This window comes from Prosopis cineraria, unplaced genomic scaffold (assembly GCF_029017545.1).
Source record: "Prosopis cineraria cultivar Desert tree isolate PC_DT_omini unplaced genomic scaffold, ASM2901754v1 PC5, whole genome shotgun sequence".
Classification (NCBI taxonomy): Eukaryota; Viridiplantae; Streptophyta; class Magnoliopsida; order Fabales; family Fabaceae; genus Prosopis; species Prosopis cineraria.
This window is the reverse complement of record NW_026555336.1, coordinates 39,596,959-39,619,523: the sequence shown is the minus strand read 5'-3', so window position 1 is coordinate 39,619,523 and position 22,565 is coordinate 39,596,959. Positions and strand designations below refer to the sequence as shown.

The 22,565-nt window shown below is 36.1% G+C and overlaps 3 protein-coding genes across 3 annotated transcripts; 1 reads left to right on the top strand and 2 right to left on the bottom strand.

The window, feature by feature from the left end:
- The first annotated feature begins 2,976 nt into the window (after positions 1–2,976).
- Positions 2,977–5,520, top strand: LOC129311219 (DELLA protein GAIP-B). The gene has a single exon (XM_054953349.1). It carries the CDS (start codon positions 3,259–3,261, stop codon positions 5,104–5,106), a length of 1,848 nt encoding a protein of 615 aa, XP_054809324.1. The 5' UTR covers positions 2,977–3,258; the 3' UTR covers positions 5,107–5,520.
- A 5,003-nt stretch (positions 5,521–10,523) lies between these two features.
- Positions 10,524–15,764, bottom strand: LOC129310309 (uncharacterized). The gene is made up of 7 exons (XM_054952124.1): positions 15,447–15,764; positions 14,985–15,131; positions 14,787–14,885; positions 13,703–13,894; positions 13,395–13,514; positions 12,454–12,525; positions 10,524–10,946 (listed from the first exon to the last, which is right to left on the bottom strand). Exons 1-7 carry the CDS (start codon positions 15,696–15,698, stop codon positions 10,722–10,724), a joined length of 1,107 nt encoding a protein of 368 aa, XP_054808099.1. The 5' UTR covers positions 15,699–15,764; the 3' UTR covers positions 10,524–10,721.
- A 4,632-nt stretch (positions 15,765–20,396) lies between these two features.
- On the bottom strand, positions 20,397–21,805 carry LOC129310506 (uncharacterized protein At4g22758). The gene is made up of 2 exons (XM_054952364.1): positions 21,088–21,805; positions 20,397–20,954 (listed from the first exon to the last, which is right to left on the bottom strand). The coding sequence occupies exons 1-2, from the start codon at positions 21,317–21,319 to the stop codon at positions 20,770–20,772; spliced, it is 417 nt and encodes a 138-aa protein (XP_054808339.1). The 5' UTR covers positions 21,320–21,805; the 3' UTR covers positions 20,397–20,769.
- Positions 21,806–22,565: the final 760 nt, after the last annotated feature.

Sequence of the window (22,565 nt, the reverse complement as noted above, 5' to 3'; positions counted from 1 at the left end):
GGAGGATATGGAAAATTCTGTGGTAGAGTTGGGAAGATGAAGTTTGGACGGCCGTTGGTGGCGTCTGACGTCGACGGCGGGGCCGTTGTTGTCAAACGGTCTCCTTTGTGTGGGGCAGAGTTGACATTAGATCAATGATAATGGACGTTCAACTCCACGCGCTGATGTCAACGCGCTTCTCCCAAGCTGTTCCAGTGAAGTAAATTTTGATAGATACAGATCACTAGGAGGAGTAAAGTGGAGGGAATGATTAATGATCAATTGCTTTGACTTAATTACACCTTAATTATCGATTCTGGGCCTCGTTTATTCTCATCCAACTACGACTTTATGGATGGCTCTTAAATATTTGGTGCTCAATCATCCTCTGTTGAGCGCTGAGTATTTAGCACTAACAATGAAAGCCTCGTGTGATTATTAATGATGTGTTGGCAAAAAAAGATTATTTATAAAAATTACTATAAACAATCATACCCCAGCAGCACAGATCAGGCCGTGTGAATTCAAAAGCCTTGCTCTGCACTAGAAACAGCATAGAAAAAACTAGGAGTGCCCCGGCACATCCATTTTTTCCCCACACATGTTTTACTTAAATTAAAAAGATTAAATTAATTAATTCTCTTTAAATTTTAATAAATTTTTAATTTTATCATTATTAAATGTACATACTTTGTTTTCATGCTACTCTCTTCTTTCATAATTAAATTGAACTTCTAACTATTTTATAATTTCATTAAGTTTGTTCATGGTGATCAAAATTATGCATTCTTTCATGTGTGCCTTTATTTAGCAAGATGCTTTAATTAGAAAATATCATTAATCACACTCCTTGTTAAAAGTATTTTCAGAAAAAAATAAATTTATCAATTACACTTTAAAAGAATTAAAATATCTTATTTTTTTTAACACAATACTTCAAAAAAACAAGTATCTTATAATATTAATGGAGTTTGAATACTTTCTTCAGCCAGCATAAAATTGGGATAAAGTTAGAAGCTTGTGATAAAAAAAATAATGAAATGACTTTTAAATTAAAAAATCTTTCCCTCATTCTTATAAATAGGATGGAGGATAATTTTAACAAAAAATTGGCACAGTATATAATTGAAAAATAACCATTTGTGTGTAATAAAATAATAACAGGTACTATTTTATGTGTGTGTGTGTGATTTTAAAACTGATATGAATATGTAAAAAATAAACTGTAAATAAAAATAGTATTATTAGTGAAAAAGTGAAAATAAGCAGCCAATGGCAAGTGACAAAACTGAATTCTACTGTGGGTCAAAAGCACCACCCCTGGAGGAAAGAGGACATTTTTCAGTGACCCCTCAAGACTCGAGAGAAAAACATCCAGTTTGTAAATGAATTGAACGATAAGCTTTTTTAAAATTTTAAAAATTATCATTTCAGTTAAATGTGTGTGTGTGTGTGTAAAAGAAATTTAACGCGAGTCACGCTATCGTCGTTCATAGGCAGGATATCGTCTGGTATATTTTACATTATATACACAATATATTTATATAATTTATGATACAATTTATAAAAAGTGAGATTTTTTTTAACACATTTTATAGGGATATTGATTGATATATTAAAAACAAGAACAATAGCACTGAGAAAAATCAAACAACAAAGGCATTGATAGCCTCTTGAACATGCTTTGGGATAATTTTACCTCTTTTAGCCGTATATTGATCAGTCATCTCCATGTATCAATAAGATTATAAAATTATACATTAAAATACATTTTGGCATTATTTATAGTATCCCTAGAATTTAGATCAAGTTACGGCCTTCTATTTCCACACAAAAGCACTTGCCTGATGAAAAGTTGAAGACCCCCTCTAGGTTTCAATACCATTCAACTATTCAAAGATGTCAAACAACATCATTGTTGTTGTCGTTGTTGTTTCATTTAACAGAGTAAAAATTAAAGAAAAGCTCTAATTACAGATTTACAGGTAAAAATTAAAAATACCAACGTCATAAATTTTGTAGAATTTCATATAAAACGAGGAAAATTCTTATACAAATCAACTTGATTATTTATACGATTGTAATACTAATTATTTACAATCAATGTAATGATTATGAAAATACTGAAGCAACTTAAAACTCACAGTAAAAACATCCAAAAATCAACGCGCACTGGCATGGTTAATGAATCAGTCCACTGCATGTTATGTGCTCCATGTGATTCTATATGAGAGTCACATTTTAAACAAAATTCATGATCCTTCTAATAAGTTATTTGGTATAAAAATATGTATCACCAATTACTTTCTTTTAATTTTATCATTTTACATTTTTCAATGAATAGAGGGTAAAAATTTATATGAGATGAAAAGCGTCTTTCAAAACAACGGACTACTATTTAACAAGACCAAATTATTCGCCAAAAAAAAAGAGCAAATTCAGAAATTTTTTTTCTTTTTTGTACAACGTTATTAACATTAATTTAATTAACTCATCGATTTTCATAAAGTAGATAAAATCACTTGTAAACACGATAGAAGGAAATATCAAATTCTCCACACTAAATGCAGCTAATAAATTTGTATTTTTAATGGTAAAACTAGAAGACTAGTTGTGTCTCTAGACTCTGGTCCCCAGCAAGCTCCAAAATAAATGAAACCCCTTAATGGTAACCTTCAGTGAACCAAGAAAAATCCTTTATCTCCAATATTCAATTTTCAAGTGCACATTACTTAGGAGCCAACAGTTGAAAGCAAATCTTTTTTTTTTTTTTGAACGAAAACAGTTGAAAGCAAATCTAAGAAATGAAAAATATGGCAAAAGTTAAAAAAAAATTAAAATTGTATATTTTGGATCTTATCTGTTTGAGCTGATGTTGTTGGTGTTATTGTTCGCCTGATGTGTTCATGGGAGGTCGCGCCTGATCACGAGCGCTTTTGAATAATATTCTCATATTCTCTCTCTTTCTTTTTTAAATATTTATTTTTAAAGTCTAGTTTCGATATTATTGTGCATTTCGAATTATTCCGATTTGCTGTTTTGTGAATAATTTGCAGTACTAGTAGTGGTGAAAAAACTATGCCAAGGAGCCAAAGAGCCCCAATCCCCAATGCTCAGATTCTTCACCATTCATAGCGACTGCCTCATCTTCATCCTCACCCTCTGGGTTTCTGAGCACCCCCACTAATCGAAGGAAGATAAATCGCTCTCAATCGCCAAGCTCCCTTTGAATCTGAAACTAAATCCTCAGCCCCAAATCACGAGGAAAAGCAACCAGCCATGAAAAGAGAGCATCATCAGCTCTGTCCCAACCCGGGCGACCCATTCATGACCGCCAGCTCTAGCGGGAAATCCAAGCTATGGGAAGATGAGGCTCAAGACGGTGGCATGGACGAGCTTCTCGCCGTGCTTGGCTACAAGGTGAGGTCGTCGGACATGGCGGATGTTGCCCAGAAGCTCGAACAGCTAGAAGAAGCTATGGGTAATGTTCAGGGCGGTATCTCTCAGCTCTCCTCTGAAACTGTCCATTACAACCCTTCTGATCTATCTACCTGGCTTGAAAGCATGCTTTCTGAGCTCAACCCATCTCCCAATTTCGACTCTTTGACTGCCGTCGCCGGCGCCGTCTCTGCGCCCCCCCTCCCTGCGCCTCCGCCTCCTCAGGCTGATGATTCCTCGTTCTTGGCTCCAGCTGAGTCATCAACTGTTACCTCCATTGACTTCACTGACCATAGCCAGCACCAACATTTGAATCCTCTTCCTCTGCATAAGCACCAAGATAGCTTAATCTTCGAAGACGCATCTTCCTCTGATTATGATCTCAAGGCTATTCCTGGCCAAGCTATCTACAACAGTCAAACTCAAGCCCAGCACCCGCAGCAACTCGAATCTCCTTCCCGAGAAAGCAAACGTTTGAAACCCTCTTCCACTGTGTTCAACCCTGCATTGTTCTTGCCCTCTTCTCTGGGCTCTTTTACCTTGACAAATGAGTCGACCCGTCCTGTTGTCCTCGTCGACTCGCAAGAAAACGGAATTCGACTCGTTCATGCGTTGATGGCTTGCGCGGATGCCGTACACCAGAACAATTTCGCTCTTGCGGAAGCTTTAGTCAAACAGATCGGATTCCTCGCGGTGTCTCAGGCCGGAGCGATGCGCAAGGTTGCGACCTACTTCGCCGAAGCGCTTGCTCGCCGCATATATCGGCTTTACCCAGAAAACCCCCTCGACCATTCTCTTTCCGACATGCTACAGATTCACTTCTACGAGACCTGTCCATATCTCAAATTCGCCCATTTCACCGCCAACCAGGCTATCCTGGAAGCCTTCCAAGGCAAAAGGCGAGTTCATGTCATCGATTTCAGTATGAATCAAGGGATGCAATGGCCGGCTCTCATGCAAGCACTGGCTCTCCGACCCGGCGGACCACCGGCGTTTCGGTTAACAGGAATCGGACCACCCGCACCGGATAATTCAGATCACCTTCAGGAAGTTGGTTGGAAACTCGCCCAGCTAGCAGAAACGATTCACGTTAAATTTGAGTACAGAGGGTTCGTGGCGAACAGTTTAGCTGATCTAGATGCTTCGATGCTCGACCTCAGACCGAGTGAGGTGGAGTCAGTGGCTGTTAACTCGGTGTTCGAGCTTCACAAACTGTTGGCGCGACCCGGTGCGATCGATAAGGTGTTATCAGTGGTGAAGCAGATGAAGCCGGAGATAGTCACCGTCGTAGAGCAAGAAGCGAACCACAATGGACCGGGTTTCCTGGACCGGTTCACGGAGTCACTGCACTATTACTCGACCCTGTTTGACTCGTTGGAGGGATCAGTGGACACTCAGGACAAGATCATGTCGGAGGTGTATCTGGGGAAGCAAATCTGTAACGTGGTTGCCTGCGAAGGGGCGGACCGGATTGAGAGGCATGAGACGCTGAGCCAGTGGCGGAACCGGTTGGGTTCTGCCGGGTTCGCTCCGGTTCACCTGGGTTCCAACGCTTTCAAACAAGCAAGCATGCTCCTGGCTCTCTTCGCCGGTGGAGATGGTTACAGAGTAGAAGAGAACGATGGGTGTCTGCTGCTGGGCTGGCATACTCGGCCATTGATCGCGACGTCGGCGTGGCGACTCGCCTAGAGAACGGTGGTTCGCTGAGTTGACTCATCGAGTCGGTCCTTTGTTTCTTCGCCCAAATTCCCAATTTTTTTCCCGGAAAGAAAAGGAAAAGAAAGGAAAAGGATTGTGGGGAAAGAGAGTGCAGTGTGATGCTGAGCTGTTTGTACAGCTATTCGCTGAGAGGCTTAGACCCACCATTGTCTATACCTTCCCCCTTACCTTTTTTTTCGCTTCCCTCTCTCTCACCCTCTCTGTCACATTCCCCTTTCTGCTTAGGGTTTTTTTTAACCAGTTTTGTTTCCTTTTTTTGGGTTGAACTGGAATCTCTTGTTATCTTTCAGGGTTGAATCCGAAAATAGGGCTGATGCTGTATTTATCTCTTGATATAAATAGCGTTGCTGGTAATAAATGTAATCTTTTTCTCTTGGAGGGCCATTGAATGATGAATGCAGAAGTGAAATGATGGATGATGGGTGGTGAAGACAGATAAACTGATTAATCCCAATTAATCTTTTGCATATAAACTGATAATTTCTGGGTTTGGTCTCTGGCCCAACTAGCCGGCTTTGATACACAGATAGCTATGAACATGATAGAGAATTTGCCATATTGCAGATTTGCATAAGCAAGCGTGGAGAAAGCAGGCTTCCCTTTCTTGAATAGATGCAAGAAAGAGACTGAGTTTGATCAATCAATCCCATGTTTAAAAGGTGGGGGAATGGAACTGTTTTACTGTTACACAAATTTACTGCAATCAACAGAATCCTCTTTGATGTCCTGGGAAAAGCACAATCACCAGAAAGTGAAAATAAAAAAAAATAAATAAATAAAGGACTGTCTACGCACTTGTGATGTCAAGATCTTCATGGTTCATACTTCACAGGGTGCTTTCCCCAGCTGAAAATGTTTTCACTTTTCAGTGCTTCTCTCTCTCTCTCAATCATATATTGCTATTCACTGTTCGTGGTTTCTTCTACTCAATCTCTTTCTTTTGCATCTCACAGTTTCAGTTTTTCTGGGTTCATTTCAGATTCTGTGTTCTCTGCACTCTTTGGAGGTGGTGCCCCTTGGATCCATGACACATTCTCATAAAAATTGAAATAGGTATGCATAAAGTTCATGCCTTTTTTCTTTTCTTTTCTTGGTTTCAACCTGCAGTTTTCTGTTTCATTTCTCATTTTCTTTCCCCTGCATGCTGAAGAGATAATGCCATCTCTGATCCATCTCCAAAAGATGTGATTTTTATAATAAAATACAGTATATAAAACTGTGACAGATACTCAAGATGAAGCAGCATCCAGATCATTGGTCAAAGCAAGAATCTTGATCTCCGTAGTTGGTTTATTCTTTTTATTTTACTTTGCTGATAACCATGATTGTACTTGCCAGGAGGTGCAGGTAATTAATGTAAGATCCTCCAGGTTTTTCTTGTCCTCCTCCCAGATCGTGTTCCCCCAAATTTTAAATCCTCAAAGCTCAGGCAAGTTGCATCTGCAATTCCCCATGGTCCACAATTACCGAAACAATCATAAACAAATATTAGCTTTCTCAAATGCAGACTCTGTTGTAATGTTTTGGAATCTAAGCAGTAAACGTGTTCATTGAAATAATTCCTTATTTCTTGGTATAATAACAAAAATGACAATAACAATGCATAGAGAGGAGGCTAGATCAACTTCCTTGTATCTAAATTAACCTATTTTTTAATCCCATAAGATGTTAAACACTAATGTTACTGAATGAATTTGGAACATAAAATATAAATAAGGCCACCTAAGAGGATCACAGGATGGAGAATATTTCAAGTTTATTGCTGAATTGATCTTCAACAACCAAATATCTCTTTTGATTGACCCATTATTTATTGTGGATATTAAAGGGGGGGGGGGTGAGGGGAGAGGAACAATAAGAGTGATGACAACAACTTGTTAAAAGCATTAAGGTGGCACATCCCAGAATGCCAATGTTATATACATAAGGTGAGAAGAAACAATCAAGAGAACCAAATAAAAGAGAGTGATTCATCAGCATCTGTCAATACATAGAGGAGGAGGCATTAAATTAGTGCTGAGCAAGGCAGGCCATTTGATTATTGAATTCAACAAAATGAACATGCATACGTATCATCCATATTCATCTCTATGTATTGGACCATCTTCCAGTATCGTGTAAATACTAAATTTTATTTTTTGGCCGCCTCCTTGAATAGACTAATAAAATAAGTGCCCGCAAATACGGTGAAGTTGATGTGAAGGATCAACTGGGCAGTACTGTAACGGAGAAGTTATGGATTAACGGTATTAACTTGAGAGGAAAAACTATGAATGATGCACATTAAATTAAAAATTAAGTGGGGCTCAAGTTTTTTTTTTGGCCAATCATTTTTTGGGGGGCTCAAATTAAATTTTTGCATATGCTCTCTTATTTGGTTGGTGAAATTATTTTCTTAAAGAATGTTGAAGATTTCAATCTCAATTTGTGTTGCTTGATAATCATTTATTCAGCATGAAACCAACTCCTAGTCATAATTTTCAACATGATAAGTTTTGTTTTGTTTTTTAATTCTATATCATCACGAGTCTTTATTTCATTCAATAATCAAATACAAATAAACATGAATTTTAAAAGAAGATTTTGCTTAATCTGGATTTAATGGTCATTCATTTCTTTCATTTAGATGGGGCCTCAAGTATTACACAAATCACCGTTCAACACTTAAGCTAAATTATTCATAGCTTAGATAAATAGTACTGCTTGTTTAGGTTTTTATATTTTAGATTGAACCTCAATTTTAATTATAGAAAATACAAACATTTTCTTTGTTTTAAATTTGAAGTTTGATATATGTTATACTATTATTCTTAATCGAATCAATTTTTTGTTTATTTTTTAAAAAAATGATGACAACTTGTCCACATGAGAAACGCGGATGGTTCTTTGTTGCTGGCATATGAAAATCAATGGCCCACATGCGGCCCATCCTTTTATTTAATCTTGGCATATCCTTTTCAAGCTACCAGAGAAAGTCGATGAGGTCTCTTTCAGTTAAGCGGTTAAGCTATGGTTTTAAAAGAAGCGTTAAAAGGTCACAAAGGGAAAAATGGATCATCTTCTAAAGTAGGAGTTCAGTACTGCTAATAAGAAAAGGATATTGAAAAAAAAAAAAGGAAAAGTGGATAAATTATTGGAGCAAGCATCAGAAGTGAGTGGTAGTGAAAGTTGCCAAGTCAAAGCAGAAGTACAGTTTCCGAGGTATATTTTTTGGATCAAGAAGCAAAGTGTGTGGATTTTAGAGTTATAGTCAAAGCAATAATTAATTTGCAGTTTCTTGAATGAGAGAAAGTCATGACAATTCAGGTTTCTCAAAACTGAATATTCATAAAATATTTTAAATGGCATAAAATTGTCTTAAAAGGGAAGGAACAGTACGTTTCCATTTTTTTTTTTTTTAAGTCAGAATTGGAAACATTTGAACAGAAGTAGTAGAAAATTGAAAGGTGAGGTGGAGATGGGTGGTGATTAGGAAATACTGAGATTGGAAGGCTGCAGGTATTTGCTGTTGCGGCGGAGGCGCTGCAATATCACAGAGAGAGAGAGAGAGAGAGAGAGAGAGAGATCTGAATCTGAATCGCAATCACTAATTCATTCACTCGTGGGGCATGAACAGTCAAAGTGGGAAGCATTTTGTGGGGCCTCTCTGTGACTTGCTGTCTTTGTTGAATAGTGCTTGTCTGAAATCCTGATCTTCATCTTATTCTTTCCCTTCAAATGTAATGAGCCCATTTCCTTGGTTGCCTGGATATGATTATGCCATTGCCCACCATCCTTGCGGACGTGCTCTTGGATTTTGCTTGAATTCTTTTGTATAGGCATTGGGATGTGTCTTTCAAATTTATGTATAGGAAGGCTAACTTCTATGGCCACTTTTTGGTTAGACACGCTGTCAATTGGACAGATAATTTCTGCACCTTTTATTGGTAGATGATGAAAGGAGGTTAGCTCAAATCATGTTGTTGTTTTGTAATCTTGGTTGATTAACGGGCCCATTGTTTTAATTTTCTCTTCTTCTTCTTTAATCTATTGAATTGCCAGTTTTGAGTTTTCAAGAAAAGAAATTGGTGAATGAGTCTGTGAGGATGATTGAATATCTTTGTTATTTTATCCTATTTATAATATGAGACAAATTTTACCTATTAATGTTGATCTAAAATATATAACACTTTATAAAAAGTTAATAACATCAAATTATTTTTTCACAAATACCTTATTAATTGCATTGTCGTGAAAGATTATTTATGATTTGATTTCTAGAGGTATATATAAAAAAATAGGAAAAATATAATTTTTGATATCTGTATTTTACTCGCATTTTACATTTGGTCCATATATTCTTTTTTTTTATGTTTTAGGTTTCTACACTTTTATTTTTAATTATTTTTTATCTTTCTATGAGCAAAGTATATGGATCTTGAAAAGATCCAAAACAATATAAAACAAAAGTGTAAAAACTTAAAATACTAAAAAAAAATATATATGAACCAAAAGCAAAATGTGATTAAAATACGGAGATCAAAAATTATGTTTACCGAAACAAATATTACTTAGGAGATGAAAGCTACTTAAATGACACTTAAATTTTTTAAAGGATTAGTCTTATGGTTGCTGGTAGTGAAAATATCTTGGGTAACCAAAAAGAGAGAAATTGAAGAGTAATCTTGGGGAGTAGTGATAAATTTTTAAATTTTTGTAAGTAGTTATAACTATTCTATATTTTAGATGAGAGATATTTCAAACTTGAATGGATATACTGACTTAGCCCTACAAGATTAAAGTGAATGACAATAATAAGAGTAGCCTCTGACATTTTTTTGAACATGCACTTCTGATACTACAAAGAGGCGGTCGTTTAAAATTTCGCTTCTACAGTTCTAGTCTTCCACGTTTGTCCTTCTAATCATTTTGCCCTTTGAAATTTCTTTGTATGGCATTTTATTTGGAAGGTCCTTATCCATTCGTTTCATCTTACATGACATTTTTTCTCCCCAAAGCTCTCGGTCGTTGTTACATGTTAGTTCAACTAATAATCTAGTATATCTAATTAACTGTAAAATCAGCTTCTCACAGAACTCTTTTGATTTTCATATGATTTGCGTTTGATCAAGAAGGGAACAAAAAAACAAGAAAGATTACATTGAAGTCTCGTAAAAAAAATAATTATTCCAAAGTCCATTAATAACTACTGCAAAACCATTGACAATATAGTTACCTTAATTTAATTGTTAATAAATTTTGTAATAATTAATTTTTTTATATAAAACCTGCATATAATTCTTTCAAAAGGAAAGATTTAGGCCTTACTGGCTTACGAAATTGATCTTTGCAAAAGACTGGATTTTTTGACACAAAATGGTGCCGTTAGCAGCAGAACAAGATCAATCTGCCTGAAACTTCCAAAATGTCAATTAAAAAGATTGACACCCCTTCATAACTCTCTACAAGCCACTATGAGGAGAAGAAACTACATGTAAAATATAGTGTCGTGCCTCAAATTCAATTGGATAAACTATATCCTCAAATCCTGGAAAGCTTTTTGCAAAATTGAACCACCAGACTTTGACTTAAGATCCCTTGTCCAATTACATCTTCAAAGCAGCTCTGGCCATGGCTAGGGCACCATCAAAATTTTCGTGTCCACCAATAAATCCACTCATGTGCACAAAAACACAACCAGGAATGTCAGCCACCCTTGACAACTCATCATCTCTTAGACCCTGCCACTGTGATGGTAGAGGTTTTCGGCTCTCGAACCTATCGGGAGACACTGCAACTGCCTGGACTCGCCAGTTTTTGTTTCTCTCGTCCTGTAAAAGGCATTCAGATAAGGAAAAATCAGCTCAAGTCAGAACATCTCAGATGTGTCGACCTAACAAATCTTAACAAGGAAACGTTAAGTTCTGGTGATGATATAAGGACTGAAGCCTACTAATTCATAAGAGATACGAACTTCATTAGACCAAAAACAAGCCAGAGCGTGATCAAACATTGATCCTACTTGTTCATCTATCCGCACTACAAATTAATTGAATTGGTTATAACAACAAGCTTTATCACATTAGGTAGGATAAGCTACATGAATTGTATAACACTATTATGATTTATCATATACCAAACTTTTAAAAATGTTGGTAATTAAAAAATCTTAGTTAGCAACTTCCAAAAGTATTTTCTTTAATTTTTTTTTACCTCTTAACAAAGGTTCAAAATTATCTTTTCCACTCTCCTCACTCATGCCTTTCGCAATCTTCTTTGTGCATGTTCAAACTATGATTTTCTACCATTTTTCCCTCAACTTTATAAGCTCACTTTTTCATGTATGTGCTCATTTTGAATTTTATTTTTATATTTTAAACATTTTCATCTTTATTATTTCAACTTTATGCTCTTGCTGCCTAACATTCACTACCATATAATATAACTGGTTTTATAACAGTTCAATAAAACTTCCTTTTAAATTTATTAGGTACCTTATGATTGCAAATAACTCCTCTAGTCTTTATCCAATTAAACTACCCAACTTATATCCTACGTGCAATATCCCTTTAATTTCCCCATCATGTTGAATAATAACTTCCAAATAGCTAAACTTTTTCACTTGAGATATAGCATGATCTCCCAATTTCACTTTCAAATTACCACCAACCTCTTTTGAAAATTACAAAGCAAATATTCCACAATTTAAATTTACAGTTAATCTCTCCTCTTGTCTGCACAATAAGGACTAGATCATCTACGGGAAACATGCATTTGGAGATTTCTTTTTAAATATGCTCAGCCAAAACATCTAACTAAATCAAACAAATAAAAACTCAAATATGATTCCTAATGTAGTTCAATCCTTATAGGAAAGTTCTTTGTTTTACCGCCAAACGTTCTTATATTAGTTGTTGTCCCTCATACATATCTTGTATAACTTTAATATAGGCAATACAGACTCTCTTCTTTTCCAAGGCCTTCCAAAATACTTCTTTTGATACACAGTCAAAAACTTTTTCAAATTGATTGAATTGGTTAAAATGAAAAAATTCTGTAGTTTATCAATTTTTTTTCATGTCCTCTTGAAAATATTCTCTCAACAGAAGTTCATTTTTGGCAAAGACTTTCTTCTTACATTTAAAAAATAAATAAATACCTAAAGTGGCAACCTTTACATGCAGATACCTTGAAGAACAAGCCAAACACATAACTAAGAACAGATTACATCAGGAGAACTAGCCCATTTGAGACTCGACAATGCTGAAATCTGGATTAATTGGTAGTACTAAGAACCAAATTATTATTAAAAAAAAAAAAGGTTAAGGATGAGTGTACCGTATAGAGAACATATTTGATGGGAATGTCAATTTTCATCTCCTCCTCAAGCTCAAATAAGTGAAGCTTCCACTGCAAGATAAAACATGAAGTTCAAATTTTCTTGCAAATACACCATGTAGCTCGTGTTAATGCATTCTAGGCCATATGCAGCTGCAACAGCATCTTATCTGCTCTTTTATGTCATAGTATTAGCTAATGCTTATCATGCTTGTTTAGTAAACATTAAGATCAACATAGACGTTGCGCACCAGCTAAAGACTTAACATCCAGGAGGTCTCTTGCTACCCAATTACTAGATTAAGCACAGAAAATGGATCAAAATGTAAAACAAAAAACAGAAAAACTCAATTTGGCAAGGAAGAAGAGACCAAGCACAACCAATGCTTTTGGCAATAAGAGTCATTAGCTATGTGAAAATGAACATAATCAACAGATGAAAGGTCGATTCTGTTAATTGTATTCTTTCCAGAAAAAAGCACGTAATAAGAAATACACTCACAATTTTTCTCGTTTTGCTTTCTCATAATATAAAGAATCACTTAAGAGATTAATCAGGGATGGATGTAGGATTGAAGGGCAGCCACCACCAAGAAATTTCACAGGGTAATATATTTCCCTCCTACATTTTCAGGAAGTCTTCAATAATGTTCTTGAAGACATAACTATCTCTGACATTAACCATGAAAACAATTTTATAAATGATGAGCCTCCCACTTATTGGCCGAGCTTGCCACTAACCTATGGGCTGCAAGGGGTGAGGTGTGCAATTTCTAGTAATTATTAGTTTGTGTTCCATCCCTAGTTTATATTCTATGCATTCAAATCATGATTTCTGCAAAAACATCATCTGAATGAATGTGAAATAACTACATTAAATTTAAATAGTATACAGGGACTACTACAGCACTACATGTGGGATACAAGAATTTACAACTCACAGGACAGAACTTTGTCAAAACTAATATTTCTCCACTAGGATCAACAGCATGCCTTGCTTCAAGGGTCTCCATTACAATGGACCTAGCTGGTAACCATGATTTTGCATGGAATCGAACACACTGCAAAATTAATAACAAAGCTTGCTAAAACACAAATTCAAATAGGCACAATAGCACATCATACATAAATCCTTCTTCCCTCACAATAGCTACAAGCTGTTCATAATCCCAATGTCAGGCAAGACATTATTAAATTTAAACCCCTTATTCATTAAAATGTTTGGAAAGAAAAGGGGGGGAGAGCTTACATCCTGAAACTCACTGCCAGCAAGAGCCATTGCTCGCTGAAATGCTTCATTCTCTTTGTCCTGTGATTGATCAGGTTCTGTCCAATCTAAGTTACACTTTCCTACTCTTGAGGACAAATGTGTATTGTTCACATATTTTGGAGGCTGGTCTGTATCATACTGATTGATTCCATTGTCAATAGCATCAATTGCCTGACATGAATAGAAAAGAACAAGGTTATTGTCCAAAAATTATCAACACTGTGGGAGGACTGATAAACCATGAATGCACTATAAGTCATATGAGCCCTGCTTCACCGAACCAAAGGACATGTGCTTCAAGATTCAATTTGCTTTAATGTCCCTCTCACAGAACAAGCAAAATGAAAGTTCTATTACAAAGAGACCATTATCGAATCCATGACCTCCCACTTACAGGAGAAGTACAAGCCATTAGACTACAAAGCCATTGGTAGAGGCCATTGAATGTTGAATCGAAATGACTTAACCTTAAATGCAGCTTATATCAGCCATACATGAAAACCTTTTTCTATTATAGGACTGAATTCCAGCAATTCAAATTTCACCGACTTAACCCTGATACAGAAGATGCATTGACAAATGTCAAGATGACTTCTGCAGCTTTCAAATTAATGATATGGAAGATGCCCACAATGAAGTATAACCACTAGACAGCATGCTCATGTTTATATTGTATAGAACCATATTTTCTGAGAAAGCTTTAAAAACTGATTGCCATATTTTGCAAAATAAATAGTACACTCATCATGTGACAATGACAGTCAATGCATAAAGTATGATAGCATTTTGAGCAAAGGCACGAACTTAGTTCTCCTAATCCCCATAAACTATGCCTTTGTCCATTTCCATAATGCCGTTAAGTTCTAAGATTTTTTCTTTCTTTCTTTCTTTTTTTTTATTACAGTAACAGATGTCATCTGACCTTTTTTATTTGTAAATTCAAGCATAGCCCTTATCGAGCTTTTCATTCCTTTTTCTTTCTTTTTTTTTTTTATTGGTTGGGGCGCTGGGTGAGGGGCAGGGGCAATGAAGAGAAGAAAACTCAAATTACAGAATTGGCTACCTCCATGAAGCTCTTGTACACAGCCAGAAATAAGCGATGAACATCTGGATGATCTTCATTCACCTTCAGTTCCTTGGCTATAATCTCCTTACCAAAATGCTATAGGAAGGGGGAAATGCATAGTAACGTCATAAAATTGAATTCTTTTTAAAGTCAGATTTATTGCTGATTACACGCTTTGTTTCAAATAGAGATTACCTTGTAAACAAGACCAGCGCTACTTAGTTTAGTAGAGAAACCATGCCCAAAAACCTCATCAAATCCTTTTTGGTGGTGATCATACCTATCTCGGCTAGGATCATACACTCCCCCTACATCAAGAACAGCGTCAAGACCCTCTAACACCTGCAAACGCAAGTTGTAAAATATCTTTTACAAGAATGATAAAAACTTCTAGTACATCTGGCGGTTAGATGTATGGCAACGACAATTTAACGGGTTGGTAAGAATAAAACATCTCTCCATATTTTGAGGGAATTAAACCCATTTCCTTTTTCCTCCTTCCTACTTGATTTCAGCTGCTGCTTCCCCATGAAATTTATTGAAAGCATTTTCAGAATTGGAATGTCTTCCAATCGAATTTATGTGAAGCATCCACCTTCATACTTTGTCAGCAATCAAACAAAAAAAGCAATTCAAGTAAGAGTTTTGCGAACGTACCCGGGGGTCTCGGGTGCGTATAATTTCGGCGTTGGCGAAGTTATCAGTGAGGCGAATCATGAAGCAGCCAAGGGCCTCGTCGCAGTGGAAGCTTCCATTGTGAGTGCCAACACGCTTGAGAGATGGGTTGAGGGGAGAACCAGTGGAGAAGGAAGCAGAAGCCCAAGCTGTGGCGTCGGCCATTAGAGGACGAGTGAGTTGTCTAAGGAAAGTGAAGTTAGACAATAGGTTCCCCCTTGTTGCCGCGAACATGCTCTCTCAATTTCTAACGACGGTCTTCATTGTCCTCTTTTTGTATTGCAGCCTCTCCCACGACAGTGGCTCTTTAGGGTTTATCAAGCAGAGTTTTAATGTTAACAACTTTAACTGTATTAAAATTCGGAATTTTAAGTTTGTGCATTGTAAATGAATGTTCTTCTATTAAACTTTCCGTATTTATGTAAAAAATATTTTTTTTAAATTTATTTTGTTCAATATTAATGATATTTTTAATAATAAAATAATTTTATTTTTATCTTAAAAAATAGAAAATATATTAATTATATCCTATCCATCATTTTAATATTAATTATGATATTATTAAAAAATTATTATAATTTTAAACAATTTTAATTAAATAATAATTTTTTATTAATATGTGACTCAATTAAAAGTAGTTTATATATAAAAATAGAAGGAGTATTCTTTTATTTTATTTTTTTGAAATTTGGGATGTAAATCTTTGCTAGAGAAATATTTGCAAGAATATTGGGGGCTTTTTTTTTTTTGTAACAAGAATCAAGAAAGATTTTACAAACTCAAAAATGTGAAGTAACATACGAGATTTCAGTGAATGTATTTGGTATTAATCAGTACACTTTTTAGGGATATTGACCAAAAAAAAAACCTAAAGATACAAATAATAATTAAGTTCATGAAATATGAGAAAATTGTCTAATATTTTGATTTTTAGAAAATGACAATTTTGTAATCATTAACTATTATAAGAAATTATTATTTTGATTGAGTTATTGAGTAATAATGAAAAATAATTATTTCTTATCCAAATTTATTTATCATTCAAATTCAATTAAAATATTTATTTTCATAAAAAATAATCATCTTATAACCTATTTATAAATTACAAATGTATAAAAAGAAAGTGGCTATTTTTTATACTGTTTTAACAAATAACCCAACCAAAACAGTTATTTTTTATAATAATTATTGACAAAAAATATGTCATTTTGTTAAAATGTTATAGATGTTTCAAGAATCAAAGAATAATTATCACCTTTTGTCATATTTAATTGTCATTTTCAGGTTTTTTTTTTTTTTGTCATTCAGAATATAATTTAATGAGCTGGCTGGGCTGCTGGGCCGTGGAAAAAGATAGGCCTAGCCACCAAATGTAAAACGGTTAGTTGGACCAACAAGGATGGGCCAGCCCCCTCCATTTTCACGCGGTGAGTGCCTATGGGGACCCTTACTTAAAAGCATAGTGACGATGGATAAAGGCCCAAATTCACGAACTAGGGAGTGTTACGTTTACCATTTTGATTATCATTCTATTATTTCTTCGAATCAAATCACCACTGTCGAATATCATTCCCTAATCAACATTCAACTTTTGTGTACATGCTATCGAGTTTCTTATTACTTGATGTTGCCACGGTTAATATTCAACTCATTATTAAATGTTCGATTTAGATAAATTTTAAGGCAGTTCTTAATAAAACATTTTAATTGTAGTTACTAAAATATTAGTACATCATATCAATAAAATGGATTTTGAGTGTGCAATTCACCAACTTACGTAGTTACGTTACCATAGAAATGGACTTTGAGTACATTAGAAATAGGAATTTGTTATTACAAATTAAAAGTAAAAAAGCTGTGATGAAACTTAGAAATGTGAGAAGATTAAGATAAAACTTAACAGGACCAATGAATGAACATTTCAATGATGGAAGCAAAGGGTGAGCGGAGGAGGATTGATTGGAAGCATGATTTTTCAACGGAAATATGATGCTGATATTTGTTGAAGTGTAATTATGGTTCACGTGGCGTGCATTTGGTCTCCGAAAGTAAAATGACAGGAGGTGAGTGGGCATTCAATGGAGAAGATATGAGGGCGGGCTGGAATGGGTCCGCCCAAGATTCTTTTAGAGGCCTTGGGAAAACGAGGGTGAAAAGGATTGATTAAGATGTAAGAGGAGAAGATAGAAGAGACCCCACCAAAGAAACCACATAAACAAGCAAGGACCACTTATTTTTCGGGTACAAGAGCAGTTCCCTACCGTACCCTTTCATTGCTCTCTCTCATCCTCTCATAACATTTGTTGCTGTCCATCCAAAGATTCCCAGATTATTGCCGCCCCGCTAGCTCTCTTCCCATACATCACGACAAATAGGACGATATGAGATCTTTTCTTGTTGATTTTTTTAGCTGTTTGTTCATTTTATTCTGCAGCTAAATTATTCATACTGTAAATGATGTTGCGTCTGTAAATAAGCGCTGGAAACAGATGGTTTGGAAGAGGATCTAATTTCCACCTGGTCATGCCAACAAACTTTTGTTATCCCAATCATGTTTTTTTTAATAAAATAAATTTCCTGAAAATTTGGACGGTCACAGGGCAATAAGAAAAACCTACTTTTACCACATTTTTTTGTTTTGGGGGGGGGGGGAAGGGAGGGGTGAACAGGGGAAGACAAACCCGCGGCGGAGGATCGAAATGTGTGGAATAAGAGAGAACGTGGAGGAGGTAGAAACTGTTTCGGCATTAATCACTTACCACGAGTTGATCCAAGTGTAAATGGAGGTCCGAGATGCCTTTGAAAGGAAACAACACTCTCGGTTTCAACCCCCCTAAGGTTTTTTTTTAATCATTTTTTCACTACAAATCTCAATTGTTTAAATTAAATCTGTATTTTTAAAATTTATCAAATATATATATGTGAATAATCAGATTAAATTTAACAGTTTAATTTGTAGTGTTCTTTACTCTGCAAAACATGAAAGTCAACTCATTCTTCCAAATCAGCCAGTGTTTGTTCAAAACGTGAGACACTTTTTTTTCAAAAAAAAAAAAATCAATAGCGTTACTCATATGTTTACTTACAAAAATGTCATTTTTAAAATTGATTATAATATCTTTTTATTAAAATAATTCTATTTGAAATACAGTTAATTATTAAATGCACATACCTTTTTCAACAAGTTCGAACTTAGTTTATTAAATGTATTTTAAAGAGATGTATATTGTATAAGAAGGAAATTAAAATAGATTGATTGTAATTAAATGATACTCTTGAAAGGTAGCAATATATATATATATATATATATTTACGATTTTAATTATTTTTCTTAATCTTAAGAAAATAAATAAAGTATCATATATTTTAAAAATTGAATGGAGTAAAGGGTGGCGAAAAGGGCGGAAGAAGGAAGAGAAACAACGACACATGGGGGTGGCAGTGGCACAGTGAAGCTGTGTGGCTGGGGGCATTGGCATGTGCGTATTGCAACTGCTTTTTGGAGTTATTACGGCGACCATTTGCACCCACCAACTTCAAACTAAAACCCATTTTTTCTGATTCATCATTTGACTCCCATGAGAGTAAGTAGATCATGACGGCAGTTTCAAGTATAATACAAGCGAACGCCCATTCCCACGTCATATGTTGCCTGCTTATTTATCACACGAATCAATATTGGCGCTCCTACGCCATATCGCCCACGGCTTCTTTCTTCCATGTTACGAGTATTATCAACCGTCTCTCACACGAGCACCACGCAGCATTTCATGACGCATTTGGGTTATTATTGGGTGCGGTGAAAGGGCACCAGCTCGGCTACCATGAGGGTCCCATTGGCCCACAAACACAAAGCTCACTCATCAGAAAAAGCCAATTGAACCTCTCACGACTCCTCGCCTTGCGCCTCTGGCTGCGGCTTCCGTCCATTAAATGCGTTCCCTCTCAAACCTACTCCAATCCGCTCCTTCTTTCGTGTAGTTTACACTCAATTCTTATGACCGCAAAGGAACCCAATGTACTTCGATTTAACAGATCGTTTGTAATCAATACTAATTCATTGTGTAACAAATATTTCAAAAATTAAATTGAGATGCTTTTATTATTAGAATATCCAATGGAAGACAAACAATAATTTATATAGGGTAGATCAAGATATCAGGCGAATAAAATAATCATTGATTGAAACATTAATTTGCCAGAGCCATCTGTATCATATACGACTTAGGAGGGTAGTTACTAGTTTTAAAAAACGTCCCGATCCTATGAAACAATATAAAATCGTCCATGACGGCAGACCCTCCAATTTCGTGCTCGCGTACAATTCCATAATACCTACTCATGGTTTGGTTTTTTTTTTTTTTCCAGACCCGATGCACTGGTTCAGTCTTGGACATGCTCAATTTTACATTTAAAAACTACTAAAATCATATAGTGTCTGATAGAAGCATAAGGTCATTTAAGAGATGGGTTGCTTATAGCAACCTATTTCCACCAAAGTTATGGCTACAGTCCTTTCCAACCTAGAACCAAACACAAAATCAATTAACATTTCTGATCACTTTGGGATGGTTTTCTGCTTTGTTGTTGCCAACAAGTGATTTTAGTACATCCCTCGTGGCTCGTGTCATTCAATATTGTACCATTAATTGACTTGACTCGTACAGTACAAACCCCATCGTGCAACTTGTAGCGTACGTAGGGAGTAGGGTCCAAATAAAAGATACTAGAATACTCGATTTGTTTAGATATTAATACCTCACGTACAAAGTCAACAAACATGATCAATATTTGATACCAGGTCATCCAAATTCAAAGTTCAGTGCATCCAACTCGAGCAAAGTCAACAAAAATATTTGCCCCATTCATCGCCTCCAATGAAAATGAGAACTACACAAAAAATTGAGAATGTGCCAAGCTGAAGTAGCAAAGTGAACAATAAACATCAACCAGTATTCCAGCATTATTCATTAAAAAAAAAAAAAGAATCCCTGACATGAGAACAAAATAAAATCCTGCAAGATTTCGCAGGCTAGAACAAGCCGGAATTGATCATAATTTCTAACATAACTAATCAAGGACTCAAAAAAACAAATGTTAGCTAAGGCGTGCAAACACCAAAAACCAATTCAACTTTATTATATCAAAGGCCGAGGACACAATGAATACCTAAACCAGAATTATTCAGAGTTCAGAGTTCGCGCGCCTCTGGCCAATGAGAACGGAAGTGAACAGTAACACAAGATAACTGACCCAATAAAGAAAACAACACAAGGTGGGATCACCGGAAAGCTCAAAACCACGATCAATGGGAAGAAACTTTCAGGCTGAGGGACTTGTTGAACCAATTCTTCCAGCTGCCACTGCCACCCTTGCGCGCAAGTGCGGCAGCCACAGTTGCTTGTTCTGCCTCCTTCACAGGCTGAGGCTTCTTGCAGAGCATGAAGTTTCGAGCTCCAAATGATCCAATTGTGTCCCATGGACTCAGAGCTGGAATAACATCACAATTTAGGATAATTTAAAAACATAAATTTTCTCAATAACAAATGAATAAATACTGAAAGTAAACTTGCGCAGATGCATTTATTTGAAAACAGGATTACATAAATTGATCGGAACCTACCATCTGATCCAACCTGAGGGGAATAAAGCAAGAAATCGCTGATATCAGACCCCAGAACCGGGAGCCGACCCTCACGAGCGTACAATTTGAGGACGTTGTCCATGACCGCAGCGACGAGCTCCTCCTCATAAACGACGAAGCGGATCGGGCCGGCACTACCGAGCACATTGATGCTGATCAAGAGCCTCTTGCCGTTAGCGTTCTGGCTCTTCTTGGGCTTGGAAAGCAACATTGTGTCACAGTCACGAATTAAAATCTCAAATCACGAAATGCCGGGACCCAAAATCCCAAAGAAACAAAGGATCTAAGAATTGAACCGAACGGGAATCAGAAGAGGTTGAGAGCGACGATGAATCAGGCGCAGGATTGAGAAAAAACAAAAGGGAACGGGGTTGGGTCCGAATTGGGAGTTCAGGGGTCGACGCCGAGGCAGCGGTAATACCAGCCTTCCTTGCAAGAGCCAAAAGCGAAAGCAGAGGCAGGGAGAAGAGCGCTCGCCCTCGATGGGAGAAGGGAGAGCATGAAATCGGGGGTACTCAGGGTTTCTACCATTCACAACGAACTATGAAACTCAGAAACGTGGAAGGGGAATTGGGATTGAAAGGACAGGAATCGGAGTAATCTAGAAATCGATCGGTGAAAGGTGGGGGGTAATTGAGATGGGGAAAAAGGGAAGAAGAAGATGGAAGTGGGTGAGCGAGGTAGAGAGGAGGGGATATTTAAACGCAAGAAAAGGCTTGAGGTAAAGGGTTAGGGTTAGGGTTGAGTTAAGGCTCGCGTTGGTGGAGGTGAGATTTGGAAATCCGTCTCCTTATTTTTATTTTTTTTTTATTTTTTTTGACCGGTGGGAATCGGTTGGTTCATCATTCATGGCTTGGAAGGATCTGAAGTTGCGGAATTCGTTTTGATTTGAAACGTGGTCAGGTAGGCGCTTCCGCTAATTTTACCCTCGAATATTCTAGCTCCGCCCCGGTTTTCCCCTGCGCGATCCAATCCCATTTTTTTGTTTTGTTATAATAATATAAAAAAAAAGTATCTATCAATATCTATATAAATTTGAGATGCATCAATGAACAGTATATGTTTTATATTATCCCCGGGCTCGTGCCATGCCCCTCATGCTGGTAATTGCTTTTTACAGTCATGTACAGTAAAAAAATTCAGTAAAAAGCGATTATATTTAATATTTTTATTCTTTTAAAAACAATGCGCTTTTAAAAATATTTATTTATATTTTTCATCATTTGACTCCCATAAAAAAGTAATCAGTTAGATAAGATGATCTCATACAAATAAAGTTCATATTAATAAGATATAAATTTTATTTTTTAAAATATCTAACATCTTTTTTATAAGCAAAATAAAAGCCCATTAAAATTTAAATTGTTCCATTTCATTTTCTTGCCATTGAAATTTTTTAGCTGTGACTTTTTTCATTTTTTAGCTGTATATTCTCTTGTAATCTACAAAATTGTTAT